At 38.0% G+C, this 18,093-nt stretch overlaps 1 protein-coding gene across 3 annotated transcripts in view; it reads right to left on the bottom strand.

Moving 5' to 3' along the window:
• pcdh15b (protocadherin-related 15b) overlaps window positions 1-18,093 on the bottom strand; it is a 297,173-nt gene that overhangs the window by 264,736 nt on the left and 14,344 nt on the right. For all 3 annotated transcript variants that reach the window (XM_055175304.2, XM_073866716.1, XM_073866717.1), the window contains exon 2: window positions 6,167-6,281. In XM_055175304.2, the coding sequence (XP_055031279.2) occupies window positions 6,167-6,257 (91 nt within the window). In that variant the 5' untranslated portion in view covers window positions 6,258-6,281. The remainder of the gene's footprint in view (window positions 1-6,166; window positions 6,282-18,093) is intronic.

Genomic DNA, 18,093 nt, shown 5'->3' with positions numbered 1-18,093 from the left:
CAAGTATGCAGCAAACCTCAAAGCAAACCAGCACAAACCTCAGTTTTTTTGACAATTTTATGTATTAAAAATTATACTATATTGCATTTTTATTTATTACAAATAAATGTAAACTGCTTTAAAAAAAATAATATTTTCACCTCCAGACACTTCCCTAAAAAACGTTGAAGTGTCTTCTTTAAAACAAAAATTACCAAAATTAAAACCAAAATTAGGCTTCTAGACCAAAAAAAAAAAAATGCCAGAGTTATATTAATTTAGAGGTGTATATCACCTTTTCACCAACCCCCCGCTCAAAAAAGGCTGCGCCAGTTAAAGGGTTAAATTTTTTAAATATGGATTTTCCACAACAAAACTACGAATTACCCTTAAAAGCCCTTTGTTTATCCCCCTGGAGCAGGTTTGATTACTTTTGTGAAAGATGGATGCACATTTTTTGGACTTAAAGGGTTGGCCCCCATATCCTTGCATTTTATAAACTGAAAGATCTAGGACATTTTCTAAAATAACTGAAAATGTGTTTGTCTGAAAAGTGATGGACATATGCATCTCAGAGACATTCATGCCTTCACACTTTAATTAGAAAATACAAGGTTTCATGTGATGCACATAGATTCACTCGACGTATTTTGAAATGATGAACCACACACATGACGGGCTACATACATGTTGTGACGATCTTCGCATCATGCGCCCTCAAAAAAAGAAGTCACCAGCCGCCAATGCAAGGTTTGCTATTTATTGTAAAATTGAGAGCATTTTTCCTCCAGAACTCCAAAACCATATTATAGATTTGTCACAAAATAAAGAAACAAGCAAAAAATGTCATGCTTTTTAGGTTTAAAGTTCATTTAAAACAAAGGTTTTGGGACTCTGGATTTAAATGCTTTGGGTTCAACTTTTAAGTTCCATTTTGAGATGAAAATGGAAACTGTGATATAACATAAATATGACTGAACTCTGGGTGGAAAAGCAATGTCTAACCTTTTGTATGAAAAAGATCAATATAGAGAGTTTCTGAGATTTCCTATCCATCTGTTGCATCAATAAAGCTCTATCTCTACCTCAAACCTCTACCTCAATAAACCTCTATTTATCTGGACATAAATGCATCAAGATTGAAATAAAATGCTTTCCAGTGTGAGGTGAATCAAAGGGAGTAAGAGCCGAATTTAGACGGGCTGTGCGAGTTCTGTTCTTTACATCACAATCTGCATCATATTAGGATGTATCTTATTGATATTCCAAGTCATTATAGAGACTGCAGAGCATGTCTAAACCCTACCAATAATACAGTAAACATTAGTAAGACATAAAGAAGCACATTTCATATCAGGGTTGAGTTAGTTTAAAAAGTTACACAGCCCGTTCTGGTCCTTCATTCTGATTGGTTGAAACGCGTTCCAAGCTGTGATAAAATACCCTGGTAACCTCACGGTTCAGACCGCATTACATAGGTATCACTACGTTGCTACATACTGATTTCTGAAAATAAACACCACAGTCTTCATATTTTTAATGTTTCTACAATTGCACAATTAATGCTGATATCCATAAATATTGTTGAGTCATTTTGTCAATAAAGAGAAAGCGCTTCTCTTTATTGTTCTTTATCCTCAAATCCATATTTACGCTATTATCTACTAGGTGGCGATCTTACCCAACTTAAACACTGACGCATTCAATCAACACTAAAAACTCATGGTTCTTGGATCATGGTTCTGAATCTGATCTCTAACAAAAGTCCTTCACAAAAATAAAATTATCTCAGTTTAAGCTTAATATTTGGGGTGATAAGAGAACAAATTAAGGTAGAGTGAAACGCTTTTTTGTTGTTTTAAAGCGGAGGGTGCGTTCTTTCATTTTAAATATATATTTTTTAAGGAACAGTATGTAAGAAATTTAGATCAATTAATCATAAAATGGCCCTGATATGTCACCAGACATTAAGAAATCATTTTCATTTCAAATACTTATATCACTCATAACAGTGGTCTGGCCAGGATATTGTCATTTAAAAAGTGGAGTTGCAGCCCTCAACTGATGTTTATGTTGTCATTTTGTGTATTGGCCACCAGTTGTGTGATTGCAGTACCAGTTTTAGCCACAAGCTTTGTGATTGCAGTACCAGTTTTGGCCACAATCCTACATACTGTTCCTTTAAAGAAGATAATTTTTCTGGAAGGCATTAAACTAAAAATGGGTGGCAACTTTTTTTTAAACACTGACGAGGAAAGAGTTAACCAAAAGAGTTAAGCATGCTTCAAAACATATTTGATCCATACTTCAACAGTTGTACGATATAAATGTTAATGTATAAATTAGATGAATGTTGATTTATGAAAATAAACACCACAGTCTTTAATCATATTTTCATTGTGGCTTTGCTGCGTCTGTGTTTTTACATAATTATATATAATTACAACTTGTTTGTGTTTTATTTTATGAAATCATGCTATGCATATGAAGTAACCGTTTTATAAAAGCAATAAGCCCCACGAAGCAGTGGTGTTACAGTGCTTCACGTCGTGCCTAACAACGCCACTTAGCTGTTATAAAATGCACTGGTAACCCACGGCTTCGCGAGGTTTATTGCTTTAATACAGTGCTTCTCAATTATTTTCTGTCACGCCCCCCCTAGGAAGAAGTAAACATTTCGCGCCCCCCAACTCTCTGCCGCGACTGTTAATGGTATAATTTGTCTATAAAATTACACATCTGCAAAACATTTTATCCTTATTAACATTAAAGAAAACACAAAAATAGAAATATCGATCAACTTACAACAAAGAATAACTATATTAACATTGTTTTTAGTCTGTAACAAAAAGACTTAAAATGCATCAATTTGCCTAAAAAAAACAATCCTTATTTAAAGTATAATTTTTTTTGACCATTTGATACTGAAAATTTAAATTAAATATAATCAATAAAGAATAATAAAAACTCAAGTGGCTTATCAGCGTGATTGGAGTGTAATGTCTTTAAGTGACAGTGCAAAAAAATCACTTCCTGAAAAAGTATTTTCCACGGGGTCTCGCGCGCCCCCCCTGGTGTCGCTTCGAGCCCCCCCTGGGGGTCCCGCCCCACTATTTGAGAAGCACTGCTTTAATATATTACCACAGGTCTTTTAAATGCTGTACTCTAATTGGTTGAAAACTGTTCCATGGATTTGCATTATTTTTCAATAACCGCACACCTAACTTGTCAAATGTCTTAAAAATCGGCACCAGAGCAATGTTTGTTGTAATTGTGGTATAATAGAAATAATTGATTCCGGTCCTTTGAATTATTTGAAAATTATGCACACCCACGGGGTAATGGCATTACCACCTTGGGTGTGCATTATTTTCTTATAATTCAATGGCACGTCATCAATTACTCCTTACTCAACAACAGTTCTTTCTGGTTGTCGAATCTGATTGGCTAATAGCGGTGATATATTGCACCAGTATTGTCACAGTAACCGCTTCACAATTTTGTATCATTTTGGTATCTTTCCATCACTGCTGATTTAAGAATGAAAGAGGCGTGAACCATACGGTCACTCACATATCTGTGAAAAAGCTGCCAACAAAGTGGATGGTTACACGCTCACACATTCAGTTGGATAAACAACTTTACGTGTCTCAATCAGTTCCCGCTCCCCAGGACGAGAATCATTGGGTCTTTTGAGGGAGCCAATTAAAATACACTTGGCGAAAAGAGCAATGAAAACAATAATTTTGTCTTTATTTGGAGTGTCTGTGTACGCGCTTCTCCCTTCCTGAAGTGCTGAGCATGCTGTTTGGAATGAACCCACGAGATGACACCACTGATATTTAAAAGCATTATGCAGAAAAGATCACTCTCTTACTCCGATAAAAAAAAAAAAAAACGGGTTAAAGTACAATATACAAAACACTTAATTATTCTGTTTCATGTAGTACAGACAAAAAGAAAGACCATAAAAAGGTGCTCTAGTACAGCGTTAATTAAATAGCAAATTAATTTAGAAAATATATAGTAAATCTTCCAAAAAATAGAAACAAATAATAGATTCATGAGACCAAAGACTGCTGCTTTGATCAACCCAAAACAAATGAATCTCTTTGTGACCATTAAACACAGATACATCAGAGCCTTTCCAAAGTTATTATTACTTATTACTCTTAGTCTCCCTGCTGTCATTTAACGCTAGCGGGAGTAATGGACATGAACTAATATTATGTCAGAGTCCGCTGCTTTTGTTGTAAGTAAACATGCTGCACAGTGTTTTGTCCATGTACATGTTAGAGCTTTCTCTGATATTTCAGCGCAATTGATGAAATAAGATTGCGCAACTTTCACATGCTAGCAAAATGAAACTATGCGGAGGCTGCTTTAGTTTTATCAATGAAAGGCTTAAAATAGCCCTGTACACAGTGTGTTCCTGCCAGAAGTCAGAAAAGACATAAAACATTGTGTTCAGTACCTCAAATTAGATAAATGGGCGGAGAGAAGGCGGTCTTCTGTGGCTGTTCGAACACATTCAACCACATGTGCGTTTACACTACAAAAGCAATCCGATCGAAAGGGGTTTGAGGCTAGCTCTGAATGTGGTTGAAAGTGGTCGAAAGTGGACGAGCTCAAAACGTTTTGAACACTGTTTACACTTGTCATTGTCATCCACTTGTGATCCGATCGACGAAAACGCATGTTAACGCCAAGTGTAAACAGCCTCAGGGACACGTTTTCATCGATCGGATCACAAGTGGACGACGTTAATGCCAGGTCTAAACGGTGTTCAAAACGTTTTGAACGTGTCCACTTTTGACCACTTTCAAGCACATTCAGAGGATTCTTTCGATCGGACTGCTTTTGCTTGTGTAAACGCACATGTGGTTGAATGTGTTCGAACAGCCACAAAATTTTCATCAATTGCGCTGAAAATACAGAGAAAGCTCAAACATATACACGAACAAAACACTGTGCAGCATGCTTACTTGCTTGATATACACGTGGACTCCGACATAATATTAGTTTGCGTCCATATGAACTCATAATTACTCCCGCTCGCGTTTGAATGACAGCAGAGAGACTCGCCCACCGTCTCACAGACCACCCCCTCCCAGTATTCAGCACAGAAGCGGTCGAAAGTGGACAAAAGAGACAGATGTAAATACCAGGTGTAACCGTAATGTGTCTCTCTTGTCCACTTGTGATCCGATCGATGAAAACACATCTTAATACCAAGTGTAAACAGCCCCTTAGGAAGAGAGTGAAATCTGGAACTACAAAAATGTACAGTATGTGGAAAATAATGTGTTTTTTAACCATAAACCACAAAAAACACACTGTATTATACCATATACACAAAATAACGTTGTTTAAGCAACGTAATAGGTGCTCTTTAAATAAAATCTGTAATTTAATAAAGCAGTAACATGCATACTAAAATCTGCAACAGGGCTCAATCAGGTGGAACCAACCAAACATGATGGCGAAACGAAAAAGAGCTAGCTTCCTAGCGACAAAAGTAACTAGCCATTTTTTGGATGGTAACTGTATTATTACAAAAAAATACCAGAGAAAGTAATATTATTAGTTAAAATACCTCGTAACTACTGTCCAACATTGTCAATGATTAATAATGTACAAATTAGGGATTCTGGTGTATTAGTTGCAGTCAAAACAAAATTTAATCTCAAGAGTTAGCGATTTAAACCACTACACAGAAAGCAACTACAGATACAGTTACAGTTAAAACATTGTTCATTTGATATTATAATATTAACTATTTCCTATCTACAGCTTGTACTGTTGGATTAATTACATTTACTGTATTATCAACATTTCTTTTGCATCACTGACCATCTTAATTCAATATGTTCTTGTGTCACAATGCATTCTAGGATTTACTTCACTGTGAAGTATACGTACAATGTCAGCTTAGGCTTTAGTCAAAAGAAGTAAAGAGTAATGATGCTGTCCATCAGCTTAAACACGCCAATGATGACTAAAAATGCAGCTCACTAGTTTTTGGAACAGAGCCTAGACAGAGTTTACAAAACACAAATGCCATTTGAATTCAGTACATCCACAGCAGAAATACCACTGACATTTGATGCAAGAAAGGCAAGTTTGGCTGCATAAAACAATCTTGTGTTTATCAGCCACTGAAGAGACTTTGAAAGCAGGTACATACCTTCTGAATCTTGAGAATGACTCACAACGGTGAGCAGAAGGACGCAGATGCTTATTCCCAACCATTTAAAGAGCCACGACCCCTGGCGCATCTTCGAGCGTTACAGCATGCTCACCTGCAACCATAGAGATGCAGATTACAGTCTGTTATACAGAGGAAGAGCTTCTCTCACATTCATGAGCAACATAATGACGGTCGACCGTACGAGGCGTAACTCATATAATTGATGCCCTTTAAAGATGGAGACCTCACAGGGATTTGAATGCCAAGTTTCATTTGATCTCTTTGAGAAAGTTTTTTACTGTTTGTCATAAAAAGCAATCCCAAGAACTTTGAAGTTTACTCACAGAACATTCTAATTAATTTTTGCTATCAAAACAGACAGTGAATGAGCCAATTTCCCAGCAATAATCAAGTTACTTCAGTCGTTTTACATTATAAAAATAATAGAAGGTTTGCTTTGGGGACAAAGTCTCAACTTGGAGGCGCGTGTAATAACGGCAGTGAAGAAGCACTTGATGCGCATATAACATTTTCCTTTGAAGTGAGTAAAGAGACAGATAGCGCTCACTGGCTGAGAAATGTAACAAACCACAGCAAAGTGCGGCTTTGAAGTTTGCAACATGTCTGAGGGTCAGTAAACTTCCACCTGGAAAAGAGTCCGAGAGCAACGCATCTGGTAGGTTTGGGATGTGACGGGGAAATAAGCTTTACTCCGGGAGAAATAAGGTCATTTTTTTCATATTTTAACTAATCGTTTCAGGAAGTAAAGTCAGGATGTTTCACACTCTGATATGAGTCTTTATAATCTGAATGGATATACTGCAGTGGCCCAAGAAAGCACAAGCTAATCATTATGAATTCTTTAAGGTTTAAAGGGACACTCTACTTTTTTTAAAATATGCTCATTTTCCAGCTCCCCTAGAGCTAAACATTTGATTCCATTCAGCTGATCTCCGGGTGTCGCGCTAACACTTTTAGCTAGGGCTGCAACAACGAATCGATTAAATCGATAAAAATCGATTACTAAAAGAGTTGGCAACGAATTTCATTATCGATTCGTCGTGACGCAGAAACGTTTAATTTAAAAAAGAAAAAAGAAACACTTCAGTTAAGCGCGGAGCGGAGTGAACACACTCGTGCTGCGTCCCAAACAGCCTATTTCTATACTATATAGTAGGCAAAGAGTTCGGCGGCTCATAGACAGCACGGAGAAAAGACAAAGCGGCGGAGAAAAGATAAAAAAAACCAGCAAAGGTAGAGGAAAACCACATGTCAGTGTTTTACTCATCTCAAACGTAAGCGCGTCACCTGGAAGTTAGCCGGCAAACAAAACAAACAAAGACGACACGCTTATGCTTTATGGAGCGACGACAGCGGGTAAACAAAGTTTCTAGAACGAATAAAAAACTCCAATGACAAACTCCACTGATATTAAACAATTAAATAAAACTTTGAGAGAGAGTTGTATGAACGCTTTTCCCCGTCATGGACCTGTACGTAATATCATCGCGCCATCACTTTCCTGCTGCTCTTTCCTGCGCGCTCCAGCTCATGCCGAGCAAGGAGACGCATGTTCCCGGCCCAACATACAGTAAGTGCCGTCTTTTGTTGCATAAACATCGTCTTCCATTTTTAAGGCTAAGTAATGAATGGTGTATTTGCATTTTGCGCGGGAGTAGAAGACGCATTTTCCGTTTTCACAAGACGCATGTATGTGGCCAAATGTAAATGGAACAGTTTTAACAAATGCTATCCGATCAGAGAAAACACATAACGTCAAATATAAAAGGTACAAAGCTGTTACTGGGGCAGTACCCATTATAAAAGGTCCTAATATGTACCATTTAGGTACAAATATGTATCTTTGAACTGCCAATATGTACTTTTGAAGTACTAATATGCACTTTTTGGGTACAAAGAAAGGTGTACCTTTTTGAAAGAGTACTGTCCAGTGACAACTTTTGTACCTTTATTTCTAAGAGTGTACTAGTAACTTATACATCTTTTTGATCCCATCAAGAGAGGCTTCTTGATGGGAAATGCATCATAAAAAAGTCTATATATTTGGCAGATGTAAAGCATACATGTGTATTTTTTTGTGTTAGTCCATTTTTATTTTATTTTATTATTATTGTAACAGCTCAGGTATGTTCAAGGAGCAACATGTTTGTGCAATTTCTAAAGATTTTAGTTCTGTTTTGAATAAGGGGTTGGAAATGAATGCTTTTCTTGTTTTTTGTTTTTTTTATACGATTCATCGATTAATCGAAAAAATAATCTAAAGATTAATCGATTATTAAAATAATCTTTAGTTTCATCCCTACTTTTAGCATAGCTTAGCACAATCCATTAAATCTGATTAGACCATTAGCATCGTGCTAAAAATAACCAAAGAGTTCGTATATTTTTCCTATTTAAAACTTGACTCTTCTGTAGTTACATCGTGTACAAAGACTGACGGAAAATTAAATGTTGTGATTTTCTAGGCAGATATGTCTAGGAACTATACTCTCATTCTGGCGTAAAAATCAAGGACTTTGCTGCTGTAACATGAGTGCAGGAGGCGCAATGTTATTACGCAGAACCTGAAAATAGTCCCCTTGATAACTTCAATAGCAGGGGATTGTTTTTGGGCACTGCGCAATATAATTGCGCCTCTTGCAGCCATGTTATAACAGCAAAGTCCCAGAGATCAGCTGAATGGATTCCAAACCTGTAAATATCAAATGTTTAACTTTAGGGGAGCAAAAAAATGTGCATATTTTCAAAAAAGTGGAGTGTCCCCTAGCACAGATCACTTCTGATCATTTTACTTGTCAGTAGCTATGTTTTCATCCATAATTGCGTCAGGCATGACCTTTCGATATGATTATGTAATACATGAGGTCATGCTGGTGCAAGACAAGAAGTTGTGGTTTAAAGTGCATATTTTTTATTTTTCTTGACAAAAATGACAATTGTTTGGCTAGATAAGATCCTTATGCATCGTTTGGTAGCCCCTTGAAGCTGCGTTAAAGGCGGGGTGCATGATCTCTGAAAGACAATGTTGACATTTGAAATCAACTTAACAAACACGCCCCTACCCCAATAGAATCTGGACCTTCTTTTGATAGACCCGCCCCACACATACGCAACCCAGGCAACGATGTCGGTTGGTAGACACACACCTTACTGCTGATTGGCTGCAAGTGTGTTTTGATAGTCAGCCCGACTCCCTTTTCCAAAGTGTTTTTCAAAATTCACGCACACGGTGGAAACTCGGTAAACATGGTCCTCCTGACAACTCGCTGTAAGACACAGATGTCTACTTTTTGGTAACACAGTCATGACAGATAGTTCTGGAAGTCATTATATGACCATGCAGACTTCTGCTAAAACATTTCAGAATGACCAAAACAACACTTAAATGCTGTGCAACAAAATCAGTGCACTAGTTAGTCCAGTTATTTTATCTCATCATGCTCCAGTTCAGACAGAAAAGGAAGTCACAAAAAAGCTAATGTCGAAAATGCTCATGTCGTCTTATCGGATAAGAAATGTATCCAACTCAGTTTTTAATGCGCATTTTGGTGTTTCCATCCAGCGGTATCTTTATGCGATATCTCAAAATGCACCTTAAAATAGGTATATGTAAACATGACTATTGAAAACAGCAATAATTGCACATCAGGAATGTTTTGAAGTTGCATTGTTAACTTTAAAGGGATAGTTTAACCAAAAATAAAAATTCTATCATCATTTACTCTCATGTTGTTACAAACCTGTATACATTGTTTTGTTTGAGGAATGTTCGTAACCAAACCAGAGGCTCCATTGACTTGCATAGTATTCTTTATTCCTACTATGACTGTACGTTCAAACCGCCACCTGCGGGAGTGTCAAAAAGCGCTCTGGCTGCCCTGCCAACGACGCTATAGATCAGGGTTCCTCAAATCTTACCCTGGAGGTCTGGAGCACTGCAGAGTTTACTTCCAACACTGATCAAACACACCTGAGCAAGCTAATCAAGGTCTTCATCATGATCACTAGAAAATCACAGGTAGGTCACTTTGATTAGGGTTGGACCTAAACTTTATAGTGTCCAGCCCTCCAGGGTAAGATTTGAGGAACCCTGCTATAGATTAGTGGACACTCTGGAATCCTCTAAAGTGGAGGACTTCTATGCGTTTATGCCTTCCGATTGGTTGCAATGTGATTTTGTGACGTGAACATCACTGAAAAGCTGCAAACAGTTTTTGCAAGTTCCTGCAATTTTTGCAAGTTCCCCCAATTTCATCGCATAAAATTGCATAATTATCCTGCATATTCCATAACATTTTTTAAGAAAATGTGCTGCAAGATCAAGGATTTTTGCCTGCAACAATCAGAACAAATTTTTTTTCTGGAAGGATTGATTAATGCACTTTTGAATGAGAGATAAATCTTGCATTTTAACGTTTTATCTTATAAACTATTGCATTATCTATGATAAACACCTAAACATAGATTTTGGTGGGTTTAGGGACGGTATCCTGGACAGGTTGTAGATTAATCCAGAAATAGGCCTTAGTTATATTAGGACATTTAAGTAGTTTTTACAAACATACCTTGGTAAAAACATTATTGGTGTGCATCTTTAAAACAAAACTATGGCACTGATATATGTTAAAATAAATCAGTGCAAGATGTTTTTAAATTAAGGCAGCTCAAACAAGCATTTTAGTCTGGGACTAGGATAAGCCCTATCTGGGAAACCACCCTTTAATCGGTACACTAACCTTAAACAGTGGACCTTTAAAAAGAAAAAACATAAATAATTTTCACTTTTATACGTTTGCATTACATTATCACTCACTAAACCTCTCCTACATTTAGATTCTCTGAGTATCATCAATGTGAGATATATATACAAACATATTATACTTCCTCCTGAAGATGTTTGGTCCATATTTCACCTTCCAGGATCTCTTGACAGAAATGAAATATAATCTACATAGCTATATTATAAGTGGTGTATAAAGACCTTACATAATGAACTGTATTGTTTTATTAGCTTAGAATGAGATGTTTTTATACAGTGAGGAAAATAAGTATTTGAACACCCTGCTATTTTGCAAGTTCTCCCACTTAGAAATCACGGAGGGGTCTGAAATTGTCATTGTAGGTGCATGTCCACTGTGAGAGACATAATCTTTAAAAAAAATCCAGAAATCACAATATATGATTTTTAACTATTTATTTGTATGATACAGCTGCAAAAAAAGTATTTGAACACCTGTCTATTAACTAGAATTTTGACCCTCAAAGACCTGTTAGTCTGCCTTTAAAATGTCAACCTTCACTACATTATTATCCTAAATTAGATGTACCTGTTTGAGGTCGTTAGCTGCATAAAGACACCTGTCCACACCATACAATCAGTAAGAATCCAACTACTGACATGGCCAAGACCAAAGAGCTGTCCAAAGACACTAGAGACAAAATTGTACACCTCCACAAGGCTGGAAAGGGCTACTGGGAAATTGCCAAGCAGCTTGGTGAAAAAATGTCCACTGTTGGAGCAATCATTAGAAAATGGAAGAAGCTTAACATGACTGTCAATCTCCCTCGGACTGGGGCTCCATGCAAGATCTCACCTCGTGGGGTCTCAATGATCCTAAGAAAAGAGAAATCAGCCCAGAACTATACGGGAGGAGCTGGTCAATGACCTGAAAAGAGCTGGAACCACCGTTTCCAAGGTTATTGTTGGTAATACACTAAGACGTCATGGTTTGAAATCATGCATGACACGGAAGGTTCCCCTGCTTAAACCAGCACATGTCCAGGCCCGTCTTAAGTTAGCCAATGACCATTTGGATGATCCAGAGGAGTCATGGGAGAAAGTCATGTGGTCAGATAAGACCAAAATATAACTTTTTGGTCATAATTCCACTAAAAGTGTTTGGTGGAAGAAGAATGATAAGTACAATCCTAAGAACACCATCCCTACTGTGAAGAATGGGGGTGGTAGCATCATGCTTTGGGGTGTTTTTCTGCACATGGGACAGGGCGACTGCACTGTATTAAGGAGAGGATGACCAGCGCCATGTATTGAGAGATTTTGGGGAACAACCTCCTTCCCTCAGTTAGAGCATTGAAGATGGGTCAAGGCTGGGTACATCCTTACATGGAAGTTGCCATTTTAAGTTGTTAAATTTAGCTAAAAATCTACACACTGCATCTTTAAAATATTTATGATGAATTTGTGATGCTTTCTCTATCTGGTAGTGCTGACTCATACTGACAGAGAAAGAAAAAAACATAAAATAAAAGCTATAAAATAAATGGAGGTTGCATTCAGTCTAGCTAAAGACCTCTGAATATGACTCCTTGATACACAAACATATGTTTTGTTTGTTCTGCAGCCTATTTTATCCCGATGTTCAAGTACCAGTGATAGAGGAAACATCTCTAACTGAAGTCACTGACAGAGATATACAGCACAAACAGAAAATAAATCTCCAAATATAAACAAGCAACATCGTGACATCAGAGGCAAATGCATATCAGGCAAACACCAGCTACTCGGTGGAACTATAAAAAATCCCTTTCCACCGAGTGAATCTATAATACAATCTTGACAGATTGGTTTTGGTTATCAGGACGTCGCTTTGCAAACACTACAGAGGCTATCTGAAAACACACAAGCTACAAAAATATAACTTTTTGTGATCCAGGTATCAAATCGCATCAGCAAATCCAAACATACCTGATGAAAAGTTTCATTTTCGAGTGAAAAGGAGACAAGCGCACAGGAAGCTTTTGGGACCTCTGCTTTCAAGCCTCTCCACTCGTACTACATCAAAACCCTCTACGCCCGAGTCAATCATTGCCTGCCATACTCACTGACTATCATTATGAATGGCTTTTGTTCTTTCAAACCGAAAGACTGTTTGGAGACACGGATGTAATTTCATCCTCTCTGTTGTCAGCACGGAAGCGCATCTCTACCTCGTGTTCCTCAAAACAAAGGTCTGTCTCAGGACAATCAATGTAAGATTTTTCCAGAGTTACGCTTTGGGAAGGTGACGGATTGGCAGAAGATTGGCCGTATTCCATAAATGCGTTTCCCTCTAAACGTATTTTCGGTTTCTAGAAATGAGACTTAATTGAGTGCTTTTGTGCGTACGGCTTATAATCAAACGCACAATGAAGCTTTGGACTTTCAATAAGCTAATGGCCAGGAACTGTGCTCTTTACTTCAACCCTAATCTCTCAGAGTACCTGAGACAACACCTGCTTGATTGTCTGAAGTTTTCCCTACGCCACAATTTCACAAACAGTGGTCTGGACTTATGTTGGTATGGCGTCGTGTCAGAACGATGGGCTTTATGATATGAGTCTGTGTGCACCGTGTGAATGCTGTAATTATCAGCAGGAAGTCTCTTTATAAACCCTAATGTTCAGAGTTAATTAAAGAATCATTGTGAAGGCAAACTGGTATTGGGCTTAATTAAGTCGTAATTGCGACTGTTCGCTCTAGTAATTATGTTCATTTTGACCTCGTGTAGAGCTGCTATTAAGGTGCATGTCATGAAAATCAGTCACAAGCGTTTAGGTGAGACACATCGATGTTTACACCTGCAGTAAAATGCATCTCATATGACACACTTGTGTTTTGAGCTCATGAGCACATTCACTCACTGCATCAGTACAATGATGTGTTTTCAAAAGCATGTTTCAGACAGTTATACTTTGTTTTAGGGGCGTCTACACCAAAGCGGACGCCGACTGTAGGCGCTTGCCAGCGTTTTAACTGCTTGTTGCTTTTGTTGCTATGATTCTTCTGCTTTGTTTATGAGTCATTGAACGATGCACCGGTTGGTTGTTGGGATGTTTATCTCGCCACTCCTCCACTGTGATTTGACGTCCGAGTGAGAATCGACACTGACAAGCTGAGCTTATCACCCAAAGTTGGACGTTTTTCATCTCTGAGCACTCAGCACGGATATCACTGCCAGCTGCTAGCGTTTTTGGAAAGCGTTGCGCATCTAATGGAAACAATTGAAAACATACGCCGGCCACCGCCATAAATGCCTTGGTGTACACACCACCTTAATTTTTCAATATTTATAGTAATTTTAAAGGGGTCAAATTATGCACTTTAAAAAAATCTTTATTCTGTTTCTGGTAATGTACTTGAATGCTTTCTCATGGTTGATTTTTAACTCTTTCCCTGCCATTGACAATGTCAATTAACTCTTTCACCGCCATTGACGAGATATCTCGTCAATTAAGAGAAAACACTTCCCCGCCAATGACGAGATTTTCCGTCTTTCCGCAATACCACTATTATCCACCAGGTGGCGTACTTCCGCAACTTATACAACCCGGAAGTAGCGCCTCACGTGAAAGAGAAAGAACTCCGTGTATGTTTTAAAGATCGCTCTGCATCTGATCTCTATCAAAAGTCCTTCACAAAAATTGAATTATCTCAGCTCTTTGCTAAAAATTGGGTGTTATTGAAGAAACCTACCCATGTTTGAGAGGTGATTACAAGAGAACTAATGAAGGTAGGATGAAACCTTTTTTTTTTTTTTTTTTGAAAGCAGAGGGTCTGTTCTTTCATTTGATATATTGTTTGTTTATATATTTAAAGAAGAACATTTTCTGGAAGGCATTAAACTTTTGTTAAAATCATGAAAAATGCTGGCGCTGGCTGGCAACTTTTTTTAAAAAAGCTGGCGGGGAAAGAGTTAAAGGGGTGGTTCAATGGTATTTCATGCATTCTGACTTATGGCGCTTTTCCATTGCATAATACCCCATGGTTTAGTTTGGTTTGGGTCAGGGTCAGCTCACCTTACTTTGGCGTGGTTAGCTTTCCATCGAGTTTAGTATCACTTCGCAGTGGGAGGGATTATAGGCGCGTCATTATATTTGCGCTGCCTACTGCTATGACATCATACAAGTGAAAGCGTCCTTGTACATTCCCATACATTTATTTATTTCTCAGTCCACCACAAAATTAAAATTGGCCACCACAAATAGATGTTTGCACATCGCGTTTTTCACTAACGTAACCTCTCTCTCTCATGACAGTTTCGGTTTAAACACCCGTGGCATCAGCAGTTGACGCACTCCGCTGAGCCTCATTTAAGTTGCATTTAAGCATATAATGCTGACATGCTCATCACGAATGTGTGGCCTCAAACTGCAAGTCTGGTAAAAACTGTTATGGTGTCCCTGATTCTCAACATGTGGATGTTTTTCATCGCTAAAACGGAGTTTGGGAACTTATAGCAGAGCACAGATGACAACATGTTGGCTCAAGACAGCGCAAGCTAGCACTAAAGTAGCTAATCTTTCATAATATAGCGATGACGCTTAGTAACGATTTTCTCAGACCATGATCTACTGTCTTTTCGCGTCACGTTTGGTATCAGCTCGGGTCGCTTGGAACTCCAGCCGAGGTGGTACGAAAAAAGTATTGGGTACTACGTACTGCACCCAATGGAAAAGCTCGCAAAAGTAAGCTGACCCAACCCAAACTATGCAATGTAAATGCGCCATTATTAACACAGTTATAGAGTTGTTTCCTCATGCTAAATGTAGGCAAAGTGTCAAAAAAGCAGTTGGACGTGTTACAGAGTATCTCTGTGCCGAATGCACTTCGCCAGGTTTCGTACAAGTTTCGGATTGTTTGGACACAATATTATGTCAGAGCCGATGATGTAGTGGACAGTGCTCCGACATATGGCACCGCCGCACTTCCGGCGAGGTCCTTTGCCGATCCCCTGCCCCTCTCTCCACCCTTCCTATCGTCTCTTGATTACTGTGTGTAAAATAAAGGCAAATTGGCCCAAAAATATTTTATATTTTGTGAATTAATCATGAAGTGGGCTTATTTGGAACACACGTGTGGTTAAATGGTAATGTGCCAATTAAGCTCACTCCAGACCTTTGACTTTTTCATAAATATCTTAATTTTATATTCTAAAATATACATCTACTAATTAATAATTTTTCAAATGAGAGATACATCTTGCATTTTACCAAATTTTATTTCTTATTTTATCTCAATATCTATGAAAAACACCTAAAATTAGGTTCTTGTGGGCTTAATGGGAACACGTTGTGTGTTTACTAGTGACACACAACACAATGTAATTATCTTAAATGAGCTGGAGCTTCTAGGAAAACATAGACCATTAGCACTCTTATGAAGATCACGTCGTGTCTCAAAAATGAATCCCTGATACTTCTCAAGAGGTAACAAAATAAAGAGAATGCTAAAGTAATCCAAATGAACCACAACAAGTAACAAAGTACAGCTGCCAAAAACTCAATGTCCTTTTTATGAACTTATTTTTTTCAATATTTCAGGCAGCACGCAGGCACTCGCGGAGTGAAAACACTATTACTGGAGAATTGTGAGTAATGCTCTAATCAGTCAGTCTGAAAGCTGAAGTGAGGGGGCTGGATTTCTGACAGAGATCAGTAAGGTAATGGGCCACACTGAACCTGTCAACATGGCTAATCCATTACACTCCTGTGTGTTTCAGGAGCTGTGGAACGATGCGACCGCTGAAAAACAACGGTCAGAACATAATGAGGCAGAGGAGAAATGCAGTCTGATGGAACGGCAGAAGGCAGTGATTTATTTCACCAGATATTAACATAGCCTACTGAAGAACCGCACATGACCGCACTGACGTGTTACGTGTCAGACTGAAAGCTAAACTCACAGAAGTTTAATGGAAAAGTTTCGCCAAAATTGATCATTCTGTCTTTATTTACTCAACAAACACACCAGTCACGCTTCAAAATTAACTAAATAACAATCCTAAAAACACTCAAATGCTGTATGCCAAGACTTCTGACAGCAAATGACAGTTTTCTCATTCTTCAAAGCCTGTCTGTCAAATCCAGTCATCTCATATGGTGAGATTAAGATAGAGATTCATTTTTTGACATGATCTTACTCAGTCAACAGTCCCTTTCACACATGCAGTCTTTACTAGTAATTTACTGGTAAATTGCAGTTAACAAGTCATGTGTGAACAGAACCTTTCTGGTAAATCAGTGCTGCCAATTTTAAGAGAGATTGTAAGATTTACAGTAATTTACTGGTAAACGCTATGTGTGAACAAAAAATATAGATTACAGGCATTTAGAACAGACAATGTCAGACCGTGCTGACAGTTTCGAGCCAATAATAAAGTTTTGATACAGATGACGCATTTATCCCCGCCCTGTTTACGGACGTTTCCACACACATGCTGTTTAAAAGTCAAGCACACCTAAATTTACCATCCACATTTCTTCATCAAAGTTTTTTAAACAGCTTACCACCTACTTGCCGAAATTGCCGACGTTCTTATCACGCCCTCTGTGAAGCCTAATGTGCAAACAGTACTGTTGTTTAAGACGCAGTTTTGGTTTGATATTGCCTAATGCAATGTTGTTTGGTCACGAGCAATTTCGCGACCATCAGCTCTTGCCACAGACGTGAAAACAACAAAATATGAACCTTGGATATAAAGGACCTTGTTTACAAATACAACACTGAGTACAACACAGATAACTTTTGCTTTCTCTCCAATTTACGGTATTTTGATACTGATGTGTGAATGATGTCTTACTGGTAAAAAGACGGAACGTCACTGCGTGTATGAACGCCACATTTTTGTATTTACTGGTAAATTCATGTTAATTTACCAGAATTACTGTTTGAAAGAGGCTAATATTAGGGTTGCAAAATTCTGGGAATTAACAGGAATTTATGGGATTAAACAGGAATAAACTGGGAATTTACAAAAAAATGGCAGAGTTGCCTATAACTTAAATGTAGTTTTAAAAAATCTTGGAGCAAAATTTTGTTTAAATCAACAAGATTTAATGCAATTTAAGTTTAATTTCTACCCAGCACATTCCGCAGTCACATGCACACAGCACACTGCTTACTA

The sequence above is a fragment of the Misgurnus anguillicaudatus genome, chromosome 4 (assembly GCF_027580225.2).
Source record: "Misgurnus anguillicaudatus chromosome 4, ASM2758022v2, whole genome shotgun sequence".
NCBI classification, from domain to species: Eukaryota; Metazoa; Chordata; class Actinopteri; order Cypriniformes; family Cobitidae; genus Misgurnus; species Misgurnus anguillicaudatus.
This window is presented reverse-complemented; position numbering and strand designations above follow the sequence as displayed.